General features: G+C 44.0%; 1 protein-coding gene across 10 annotated transcripts in view; it reads left to right on the top strand.

Annotated features, from left to right (window-relative positions):
* The window catches only part of ENTPD4 (ectonucleoside triphosphate diphosphohydrolase 4), a 35,251-nt gene extending 24,538 nt beyond the window's left edge, over positions 1 to 10,713 (top strand). For 7 of the 10 annotated variants that reach the window (XM_086416454.1, XM_086416452.1, XM_086416448.1 and 4 more), the window contains 4 exons: positions 2,114 to 2,438; positions 4,308 to 4,393; positions 5,234 to 5,395; positions 6,533 to 10,713. In XM_086416454.1, the coding sequence (XP_086272580.1) occupies positions 2,114 to 2,438; positions 4,308 to 4,393; positions 5,234 to 5,395; positions 6,533 to 6,761 (802 nt within the window). In that variant the 3' untranslated portion in view covers positions 6,762 to 10,713. The remainder of the gene's footprint in view (positions 1 to 2,113; positions 2,439 to 4,307; positions 4,394 to 5,233; positions 5,396 to 6,532) is intronic. The other 3 variants (XR_015170051.1, XR_015170050.1, XR_015170049.1) reach the window with 1 other exon arrangement.
* The last annotated feature ends 1,333 nt before the right edge of the window (positions 10,714 to 12,046 follow it).

The following is a 12,046-nucleotide window of genomic DNA, read 5'->3' as shown; positions in this document are numbered from 1 at the left end:
TTTTTAAAATGAGTTTATGAAGATTTCTGGTATAGAAAATATCAAAAACACCTTATCAATTTAAATTTATTTTATGTGTTTAAGTATGTACCAAATATTTATTTAAAATTAGTCCATTAGAACAGAAAAGCTGTTTGGATGAATTAGAAAAACTCTGAAATCTGGGGTTATGTAAAGAGTTATTAATTACTATGCTTTGTTTTGTTTTGATATAACAATTTTGAGGGGAAAAATCCTGATTTATAGAGCTAAATGATAGTGTATTTCTTTGACCAATTTGACCTTGTTGTTGTTGAGGTGTAGTTGATGTACAATATTATATAAGTTTCAGATGTACACCATAGTGATTCACAGTTTTTGAAGTTTATACTCCATTTATAGTTATTATAAAATATTGACTACAATTTAATCTTAATAAACCTGTGGCGGCCTAAACTTTAAGAAAGTCCAAATCAGAGCCATTTAGCTCCTCATTTTCCAGAAACTTACATGTGTGAATAGGAAAAACAGTAAAAACTTTTTCTTTTTCTGCTCTACATGTTGGTTGAATAATGTTAGGTAAGAGATAGTAAGTAGTCCCAGTTTCTTTTTAAAAATGGCATATTATAGCATACTTTGCTAAAATTATTTTTAATCATATTCTTAAAATAGAAATATTTTATAAGGACATTTAATTTAGAACTTTGGAGAAATACCTTCTTCTGCAGCCCTAATTTTTACTAATTGGTTTTAATGTCAAGAAGGTTGTATAGTGGGCCGTGGAGTGGTACTTCTTAATTTAGACATAGAGCAAGAAAAACCTGTAGCATGAAATACACATTTAGCTCATCCTAGATTTATATAATCATTATAAATATTAGTCATCACTTTTTACATATGTCCTGAATTGAGCCTTCAAATGCATATTTATCTCTTTGCCATTAGTAATGATGATAGACTTTTTAAATTATTCAAATATTTTAAATTAATGGCAAAGACTTTAATTTATTACATGCACATCCATTTTGAGTTGCCCTGATCTTATGTCAGTTGAGTGTCAGGTAGAAACTTGACTTAATTTCAGTGACTGAATGTCAAATTCAGGTGCCCTCCTAATAGTTCAATACCTTTTAGGCCCGTGGGATTTCCTGGTGTCAGACACTAACATAACTTGAGCTTTTCTTTAGCGGTGAAGACACACAGTAGGATGACAGATCTGGACATTTCATTGGGAGGTAGCAAGTGTAGAGCATTTCAGTGAACAATGTGAAGATTTCTACAGGACTTCTCAGAGCCCACAGTACAGTAAAATTGTTATCTGCTGCAGTTGGGATCAATAGTTGGTTAACTTAAAAAATTCAGTTAGAGCAGAGAGTTGTAAAAATAGAATCAACCTCAAGCATTTTGTTCTAACTTGTGTATTCAGTTGCCAATCTTTTGCTCTGGACTAAAAGCTTTTCTTAGGCTGCATCTGTCATTTCTCTGGCAGGCACTGCACCCACTCATTTGATACCATTTTGGCTTTCTTTCAAGAATACCAAAGCCTTAAAGACATCTGTGAAGCAGTTTGATACTACTTTCTGTCTAGATTTTTACTAATTTTTCCAAACTTAAAAAAAAAAATCTTGCTAATACCTAATTTGACACCAGTTTTCTAGCATTTTGCCTTTATCGTATTTTTCTAAGGCATCTGACCCAGCTTTCATAAGACCAGTACCTTCTTTTTACAGTCACATTTCATCTATATATAATTAAAATCACAGGCATTTGCGGCCAAAATGGGGCTGGGAATAACACAGTGAGTGGGCGTTGGACTGCAGTGAACAAGAGACACGGAAGAGCTTACTAACTGTACCCTCAGCGGCGGAGGACATCAGGCTGTGTCACAGGGCACGGAAAGCATCAGTGATCTGACCAGGTCCTAGTTTCACTGGCCCCCATTTAGGTGTCTGCTGTACTCAGGTGTGTGCTATGAATCTCCTGGAGGGGCTCAAGTCTGTGTTTTTCTAGCTTGATTTTTCCTGAAACCCTTTTGTGTTCCACGGGACAGAGTTTGGGAAACACTGACTTGCAGCCACCTTCTTCTTCACAGTTTTCTGTCAGTCTCATGATGAAGTTTCTCTTGGTCCTATAGACTCCTGGGGAAACAGACCGGACTAACTCCTGACACTCCGTACCTGGACCCCTGCCTACCCCTGGACATCAAAGATGAAATCCAGCAAAACGGACAGACGCTGTACCTGCGGGGGACGGGGGACTTTGACCTGTGCCGGGAGACCATCCAGCCTTTCATGAACAAAACAAACGAGACGCAAACCTCCCTCAATGGGGTCTACCAGCCTCCAATTCACTTCCAGAACAGCGAGTTCTACGGCTTCTCCGAGTTCTACTACTGCACGGAAGATGTGTTACGGATGGGCGGAGACTACGACGCCACAGCATTTACTAGAGCCGCCAAGGTAACTGTCCAGGGAGCTGGTGTAGGCAGTGACAGCCCCAGACTGGAGCAGGACATGGGAGGTGGCAGAAGGCTGTGTGCAGCGCCTTAGCAGCCCTGGCTGGGCCTTGGTTAGGTGAGAGGGACAGTCACAGCAGAAGCCAAAACACCCCCCGTGAGCCAATTTCTGCTCCACTCCATGGACTGCACTACCATCATGGCTCCCACACGTAATAGTGTAATTCTGGTCCCACAGCTCCTCACAGCTTCCTGCCCTTTGCTGCCAGCACCCCTCTTCTCTTGTTCTCCCTGCCTTCCTGAAAGCCCCCTAGGCTCCAAGCCTGGGCAGTCGCCTCCCTTGGTCCTCTGACCTGTAGGTTCTTGGCTGGTCTCATCTGAATTCATGGTTTGCTGCTGCCTCCCAGAAAGAGGCTCCACATGTGACTCCTGCCCAGTGCCTACTAGCTCTCACAACTCCAAACATCCCCTCCTGTCTCCCCATTCTGTTCTGCTGTGTTGCCTTGATCATGGCATCACAAGCCATCTAGTCCCCCTCCCCTCCCCCTGTCACTCATCCATCCCTTCCCGTACACCCTGTTACAGCAATCATTAAGCATATTATTATACGTCAGAAATAACTTTTCAGCCTCTGCTCTCCCTGCTTTCTGTCCCGCCCTCACTGTCCCAGTCCTGGACTCTGTCACTTGCACCGTTGCAGGAGCCTCCCTCTGGTGCTCCTGCTCTGGTCTCCCTCCCATTATTCATTCTCCGCACTGCTCCCCAGTGTTCTGTCTGAAACCCAAGTGCTGCCACCTGGTCTCCTTTTCAGAGTCTTCAGCGTTTCCTCTTGCTTCTAGGATGAATTTCAAATACCTTAGTGTGTCTGCTGCCCCCGCCCCCGCCCGCGTCTCCCCACCCAGCACTTTATGCTCTAATCGTATCAGAGATTTGTTTCCCTCCTGTCAGCGCTCCCTTCCATCTTGTCTTCAGCCGTGGTGTTTCCTCTGCCTGACAGGTGTCCTAACCCTCTCACCCCAGGCTGAGCACCATATTTTCTGTGTCCCCTGTCTTGAGTTTCACTGCTTCTCTGAGCCTCAGTTTCTTTACCCTTTAAACAGAGTTTAGAATAGCAGCCATGTCAAGGAGCTGTTTTAAGCATTACATTCAGAAAAGGTGCTGACACAGTGTTCAGTAAGTCTTAGCTCTTAATATATACCTCTGTACAAGTGACATCAGGAAAAGGTGGCATCTCTTTCCCATCTCTTGTAATCATCCTGGTGTGCCCAGGGGCATTCCTAGTGTCTCACATGGTAAAGAATCCGCCTGCTCATGCAAGAGACTCAGGAGACCCAGGTTTGACCCCTGGGGCAGGGAGATCCTCTGGAGTAGGAAATGATTACCCACTCCACTAGTCTTGCCTAGAGAATGCATGGACAGAGGAGCCTGTAGTCCCTGGGTTCGCAAAGAGTCGGACATGACTGAGCAACTGAACACACACACTGAGTTCCCAGAATACCATGTAGCCATGGACCTAGGTGTTAAGTCTGAATCATCTGAGGTACAACTTCACTTTTCCAAAATCTGTGCCAGTCACATGCAGTCACGGGGGGAGAAACTCAGCAGTTTGGAAGAGGTTGCTTATGGGCAGTGAAACTCTCTGTAACAATGATCTTGACCAAAATTTAAGATGAAAAACAAGCATTGTCTCTCTCATCAGTGAAGCATTCACGGAGTGTGTGTGTCATGTCCTTGTGGGATATGGACATACATTAAGCTTGTGTTTCCTAATTGGAAGGATATGTTCATTATGAATATGAATTTGGTCAATACTTTTTTTAAATGAAAAAAGTTTAATAAACTTGGGATATACTTGGGGTGAAATTTCTTTCAGGATTATTGTGCCACGAAGTGGTCGATCCTGCGGGAACGCTTTGACCGAGGACTGTATGCCTCTCACGCCGACCTCCACAGGCTCAAGTAAGTCATGGACAGAGAGCCCAGGGTATGTTGAAGAAACTGTGTGTCCAGTCTTGGCCCCAGTCTACCTTTGCGTCCTCATCGGTCCCTGCTCTTCCACATCTGCCCAGGGTCCTTTCAGATGGATGGCAAAGACTTGCCCAAACATGTCTTGCAGTCTTGGACTCCGTTTTGGTCTTCCTTCCACCTGGGATTCTCCTGTGCATCTTTTGCCATTGATGCGCTGCCCAGAGGTCAGAGGTCAGAGCTTTTTTCCTCTGTCCACTCAGCCAGGCTCTGTCCCTCTCTCCGAGTCTCCAGAGCCCTCATTATGACTCTGGCACATTTATCATATTCTGTTTTGTTTTATGACATTTGTTGCTTTTTAAAAATCCTTTGCTTAACCACATTGGCTATGTTATTATTTATGATGATATTGTATTACTTGCTTAGCCCAGCACTTTGCAAAAAGCAAGCCTCTGATAAATATTTAAAATCATAGACTATCAGAGCCAAAAAGGACCCTCTCATGTTCTCATTATATAAAAAAGAAACTGAAGTTCAAAGAAGGTGACTCTTGCTCAGTATTCATTCAGAAAGGAGTTAAATGATGGAAAGCCGAAGGGGAAAAATCTCTCATGGGCACCACGTATTAAATTACATAGAGATCAGGTTTCATGGGCGAATCAATTTGACAGGTGAAAGATGTGGGACAAGGAGTATAAACCAAGCGAATCAGCTGGAGATGCTGATTTGGCCCTCAGGACCAGCCTCGTGAAGTCCATCACAGAGGGCAAGACCAACCACAGGGGTGTGTTTGGACCAGTGACTCAGTCCCCTTCATGTCTGTGCCATTTGTAGGTATCAGTGCTTCAAATCTGCCTGGATGTTTGAGGTGTTCCACAGGGGCTTCTCGTTTCCTGTCAACTACAGAAATTTAAAGACAGCCTTGCAGGTTTACGACAAGGAGGTGCAGTGGACTCTCGGAGCAATCCTCTACAGGACCCGCTTCTTACCCTTGAGGTAAGGCTGGGCATCTGGTAACAGAAATCCAGCCGAAGGTGCTTCTCTGCGTCTAAGGGATCCTGGTAGCGTGGGTGTGGGCTTTTGGGGCGTTGTTAATGCTCGCTGAGGGCAGATTGGGAGCATGGCGGGGTTGGAGGGGTGGGGAGGGAAGGCTTCTGACTTGGTCTTCCACACTGGTGCATCCTCCCCTCCCATTGTCATCAGCTCTCTGTTCCCTAGCCCCGACACAGAGGGGTCCATTCTAGGGTCCTTAACCCTTATGGCCTTGGACCACTTCCTGAAATCTTGCTTTTAGTGCATAATATAAATGCAAAAGTCTATAGAGGAAACTGTTATATTGCAATATATTTATCAAACATTACAGAAGACAAACTTGTGATTTGTAGTGTATGTTCTTCCTTATTAAAACCTTAGATAGCAAGACCTGGCAGCAGAATTCATATTTTCTGGAATTTCAGTGTAGTGATACCTGTTGATAGTATTTTGAGGCATCTGCAGAACACCCCAGTGTGATGGAAAAGATCTGTGAGTTGTACTAGGAACTCACATGTCCTGCTGACACTGTAGTGGTCTTTGTCTGCATTCACATTCAGTGGAAATACTGCATTGCAGCCAGAGTCATAAAATAAAGACATGTCTTCTTCCCCTTTCACATTCAGACCTGGCTGTCAGTTGACCCCCACATCAGAACCCTGGTTCACAAATAAATGTATTAGCTGCTTTTGGTTTTGTTTTCCCCTTCATTTAATTAAGCCTTGCCCAGCAGCATATTTAGCTGGGTTAACAGCAGAAACTGAGAAGTAGGTGTTACTGATCACAAACATGTGCTTTGATTCCACATGGCTTCTGTGTATTAGTGAAACACAGTTCTAACTTTCTCTGATTTTTGTTACCCAAACCAGAGTGTTGGTAAAATACACTTTCATGTGTTACCATTTTCATACTCAGAACCACCCTCTGCTGGGCCGCATTATCCTGCATTTTAGAGGTGAGGGAACCGGGTCTGGGAGACAGAGGTGACAGTTTCTGTCTGGTCCTAAACCAGGTCCCCCCTGCCCGGTCCCTGGGCACCGTCACCTTGCATCTGCTGCCTGCCTAGTTAGCCGTCCTGTTTATTCTTGTTCCCCGGGGCAGAGACATCCAGCAGGAGACCTTCCGGGCCAGCCATGCGCACTGGCGGGGCTTCTCCTTTGTGTACAACCACTACCTGTTCTCCGGCTGCTTCCTGGTGGTCCTGCTCGCTATCCTCCTCTACCTGCTGCGGCTGCGGCGCATCCACCGGCGGGCCCCGCGCAGCGGCTCAGCTGCCGCAGTCTGGCTGGAGGAAGGCCTTCCGTCCCAGAAGATAGCTGGTACCTTATGAACCGGACTCCGAGCCCCCAGAAGACTCTACAGGAAAAGCCATTTTTGCCTCAGGGTTTCTCCTCTTCATTCTCACTTAGTTTTGCTTTTCCTTTTCCTTTTTGTTCCTTGAAACAAAACCAAACCCCACTGTTAGTAAACTCCACTCTCCTAGAAGTATTGCGTCCAGCTGTTCTGTGTACAGCTTTGAATGGAGGAGTCAGGAAAAGGGAGCATCACTTCATTTTTGCTGCATAGACTGTCTGACAAAAATTACAAAGATTTTGGGTTGTTCTCTAAGGCATATTCGATTTTAAACAGATGCACTTTGATACTGGAGGAAAACAGCAGGCTGTCCTCTGTCAGGGGAGTTGGAACTGAGGGGTGACGCTTTCACAGAACCAGAACACGTTCTCACTGGACTGATCATCCCTGTTTCTGTCTTGAAAGCTCTCACCTAAAGAGGGAGATGCTTAGTTTTATTTATTGTTCAGGGCTCTTACTGTTTATTTTCTTGGCAGGTTTAAAAAACCAGAACCATTTATATCCACAGTAGGTAGGTATAGGCACCAAGAGGTAGCAGTTTTTAAAATTGATAGGAAGAGACCTGAAAAAATGTGAAAATGACCAGAGTGCTGTGTGTGTGTGTGTGTGTGTGTGTGTGTGTGTGTGTACGCGTGCACGCGCCCAGCACCAATGGGAGAGAGAGAGAGAGTACAGTGCTGTCACTTTTAAAAGCACATGCTTCAGAGTCTACTGTTGCATTTCATTTCATTTAGAAAAAAATCAGTCCTCGATACCAACCACAGGCAATTACTTCCTTCATCCCATCTTTCAGCACCCTTAGAACACTATGTTTTTGACTGAGTTGGAAAATTCATAGTTTCACTGGTTTTAATGTTGTTAGAACTGGAGCTGGTGTCTGCCAACTGGCATGTCTGTATTTCTCATTCATTTGTGGTTATTTAATTGTGCTCTGGTTTCTTCCACCTACAAGTTGGTATCCCTCCTGCCCTCGTATTTCAGAGACTTGGCTTGATTGTTGTGGTTGAGGTAGTCCTGGCAGGGCCACTGTAAAGCCACAGGACTAAGAGAAAGAAGAATCAACTCACATTTTGAGGAAAACAAGTTTGACATTTCAAACAAAAATCTAAAAAGTCTGTGAGATGGGTGGTTTTTTACCTATTTATTTAGTTCAGAAACTTTGGACATTCTCATACATAGTTTTTTAGATGATGGTGTGTGTGTGTGTGTGTGTGTGTACACATGCATGCACGCCCCTAGACTATTTCTTAATTCCACAACAGGTAAATCCATCTAGTTGGTAACAGATTTATATTTTGAGAGTCATCAGCTGCTTTTTAAAAGAAACACTGATGAGAGAAAGAATTCAGGTTCTTAAGCCCTTATTTAATTTAGAAAAAAAATTGGATATTCATCTTGTCTAGTAATTACTTAAAAACCTGACATACTATATGTTGATAACTTAAGAGATTACAGATTAAAAAAAAAAAAAGATTACAGATTTATGAAAGAAATGCAAATCCTCTGATCCTGCTCTTCGAAGTGAACATTCTAACAATGGAAAAATTGTTGGTAGAAAGTTTGCCTCTCAGATATCAAGAAGGTTGGAGGAGCTAGATGGTGTCATAGCATCTCATGTGTAGAGAGACTTAAGAGAGGATGGAGAGAGGTATTTCTCGAAAAAATCCAGCCTCTGAAATGCTGATCTCCACCTGTTTAATTCCTTGGTTCCTGGTAAACACTGTTCTTTTTCAAGGCACAGCCACACCGTGAGCTGTGTCGTGAGTACCCCAGGGGTAGAGAGCTGGCATGCTTCTCCTTGACTTCTTAGAGGGGTTGCCCTGCGGACTGTAGGTGGCATTAGTGATGAACAAAAAGTAAGTTTACACGTTAGCTTTTCTACCACCAGCCATGTGGAGTAGTAAGGCCCTAACCTGCAGGATGAAAATTTCCCAGTACCTGGAATATGTGATTTTGCCTTTCAGATCACGACAAGGATAAGCTAGCACAGGTAGGTTTAAGTGGGCGTAAATTAAGACCTCCTACGGTAAACAGCCACTTTTTAGATAAAGGGTGCTAATGTGGTCCAGCTCTGTATGTTTGGGGAGTGCAGCAGAGACCAGCATGGAAGATCCAAGCTTGACATCCGTCTGCCAGGACCTATCTCAGTCTCCAAAAGGAGTCCCCAGATTAGGGTCCCAAGGCACAGTGGTCTTGTACTTTGCATAGTTCGGAGCTGTGTACCCCATCAAAGAAATCCCAGCAGAGGCTTGGCAAGCCATCACCCACAGGGAAAATCTGGGAGACTCTTGAGCTGAGAATGTGTTTTCAGTTTTTTTGAGGTCATTAAAGGAAAAGTAACCGATACACACCAGAGACTACATGTGACCTGTAGAGCCTCAGACACTTACTCAGTGTCCCTTTAGAGAGGACGCTGCTGAGCCTCCACAGAGGGTCCATTCAAGAACGGATATCCAGTGCCTTCTCTCTATTTAGAGAGGTCCCTGCGACCAGCGTGAGCACAGAAAGAAGGGCCAGAGACATGACCAAGTGCAATCTGAAAATAGTTGTGGATGTGCCAGAATCTCACTCATCTTTTTCTCTAGGTACTTTTCAAGATTGGTTTTCTAATAAACCAGATAACATATTCCCCCCTCCCCCAACCCAAATTTAAAACATGCTGTTGGGGGGTGGGCGCTCACTCTGCCCTGTTGTGACATCAGCAGGCACAGGAGGGGCCTAATTCTGGAAGCAAAGAAATAATGTCAATTAAGGGCTGGCTAAGAAGGCAGTAAAGTGTGAACACTTTTAGTGACAGAAAGCAGGAGAAATCAGATGGGTGGGAGGGAACTTGCTGAAAGCCTCGAAAAGAGCAGTGTTCTGTGTTAGCTTTCTGTTGGGTGGAAAGATTCCTCAAGTAAACGCTTCTGTTCATCATCCTACCTGTGCTGCTCCTTTTTAAACCTCCAGAGAATGTTCTTGAATATTTTACAGTCCCTGCAATGACATCACAGTAAAAGTACAAACAGACTGATTGGTCCCAGTGGTTTTTGCACATTCTCGCCCTAAACCACTGGCTTTTTGCAGCTCCCCAGCTGGAAGCTGGGGAGACCCCTTGCTCTCCTGTCACCATACCTGTGCACCCAGGTGGGAAAGCTCTAGAGTACCTGGTGTTTAAATCTGAAACTCAGATTTAACATAGGATACTTCTCCATCTAAGAAGCATGCACCACTTAGCAAGAAACTCAAACAGGCAACTGCGTTTTCCAAGCTTTTTTTAAAAAAAAATCAGCTTTAGAATATTGTGTGGTTACGTGCAATGAGTGCAGCAGAACTACCTATAAGTAAATTATTTAGTTATTTATTTCTCTTTCAGGGTTATGTTTTTTTACGTTTTTATTGATTGTCCTCTTCCGTAGTGAATGAGGTGACCAACCAAGGAGAATTCTGTGTTCTGTTACTGAGATTTTATTTCGAGGTTAGGAATTATACAAACTAAGGGAGCATCTCTAAATGTTTTTGATTTAAATGGTGTTTTCCATTCAAAGAATAATTGCCCTCGGGCAGTTGTGCTGTTGTATCATTTTCTGTGTTTGGCAGCCTCACCCTGCGACACTCCAGAGGGATGGGTGCTGAGAATAAAGTGGAAGTTCATCTGATGGCCCATAGGTTCTGTGTGAGCTTGCTTGCTTGTGATTTGTAAAGAGATTTTCCTCTGATGTTTGAATCTTGTTACCTGTTAGAATGCTTAGTTGAACTTGAATCTCAATTCAGTAAAATAAATTGTCTGAGTCTGACTACAGACTCCATGCGTTTGCTGTATTTGACAGGCGTGGTGGAGGGAGGGGTCCCGGTGTCCTTCAGCTGGAAACCCAAATATATAATGAGTAGAAACATTCACCACGGTGTAATACTAAGCTATTCATCAACAATAAAGGCCATTGAAAGACTACTGTTTATAAAAGATTGTCATTTTAAAGGACCCATTAACTATATCTCCGGTGGGTCAGACGGTAAAGAATCTGCCTGCAATGCAGGAGACCTGGGTTCAATCCCTGGGTCAGGAAGATCCCCTGGAGAAGGGAAAGGCAACCCACTCTGGTATTCTTGCCTGGATAATCCCATGGACAGAGGAGCATGGTGGGCTACAGTCCATGGAGTCGCAAAGAGTCAGGACTGAGCGACGGAAACACATTAACTATGTATATACATGAAAGGAAAAGAAATGATCAAATGTTATGCATTTTTGTCTTATAAGTAGTAAAATAATTGCTGACCTTATATTACACCATTTTACAATTAGATCTAAGTTTAAAACCATTGGCTTTTTTTCCAGAGAAGCATGAATCCCGTTATTAATGTTGCCAGCAACTATTAGAAGCTACCCCTATTTTTCAGCTGTTTGAGAATATCTAAATAGGGCTGCAGGAGGAAGGACCTGAGCCATAACCTGAAAATAGATGTTAAGAGACAGATGGAAAGGAAGGGGACCGGCTGTTAAGAACAACAAAAATAAAAGCAGGGCAGGTTCGGGGGAGGCAGAACCAAGTGGGAATGTTGGAGGGCAGTGAGTGCAGGGCAAGGAACCAGCCAGTGAGCACAGGAAGGAATGGTAACGTTAAAACCTGCTTAAATAATTCTTGAGGCAACGCAGTGAACACAGGCCTCTGTGCCTGAGGGTAAATAAATTATATCAAAGCCTTCTAGAGATGTCTACATTTTATTCCACTTCTTGGAAGAGAAATAAGTGCCTGTTTCCAGCAGACTGCCCTTGTTAACAGACCTGCAAGGCAACAGTTTTGGGTTTTGGTTTTTCATCTGTTTCTGATCCCCCATTGAGTTTGGAATGCAAAAGTGGATCTTTTTTTTTTTACCCTGAGATCCCAAAATGCTAATGGATTGCACAGAGGGGTTTGTGGTGCTCTCACTGTCCTGGGAGCCGGGAATGTCATCTCTGTCTGAGACAGAGTATCTTCTAACCGAAAGTCATCAAAGACACAGGAGCTTAGGAGCGCCCTTTCTCCCAAAGCCCAGTGTGTATAGATTGGGGCTTTGCCTGGAGCTGAGCCTCCCACCCAGAGGAAATCCTACACCCCAAGGGTCCTCTCCAGCCCCGTCCTGTCTGGGAGCCTGCTGGCCCCAGCCTGTGATCTGCTGCCTGTTGACAAAAGGAGAGTTGATTGAGCTGTCACGTTTCCCTTTGTCCTCAGCATGCTCAACTCTCCCTCCTGCTCTCTGTTAGTGCATCCATTAAGGCTGACGAGAACCTGGCTGGAGGTCGAA

The sequence above is a fragment of the Bos grunniens genome, chromosome 8 (genome assembly GCF_055505025.1).
Source record: "Bos grunniens cultivar Pamir isolate PY7600 chromosome 8, Bosgru_T2T1.0, whole genome shotgun sequence".
Classification (NCBI taxonomy): domain Eukaryota; kingdom Metazoa; phylum Chordata; class Mammalia; order Artiodactyla; family Bovidae; genus Bos; species Bos grunniens.
The sequence above is the reverse complement of the archived record's forward strand: the minus strand, read 5'-3'. Positions and strand labels throughout refer to the sequence as shown.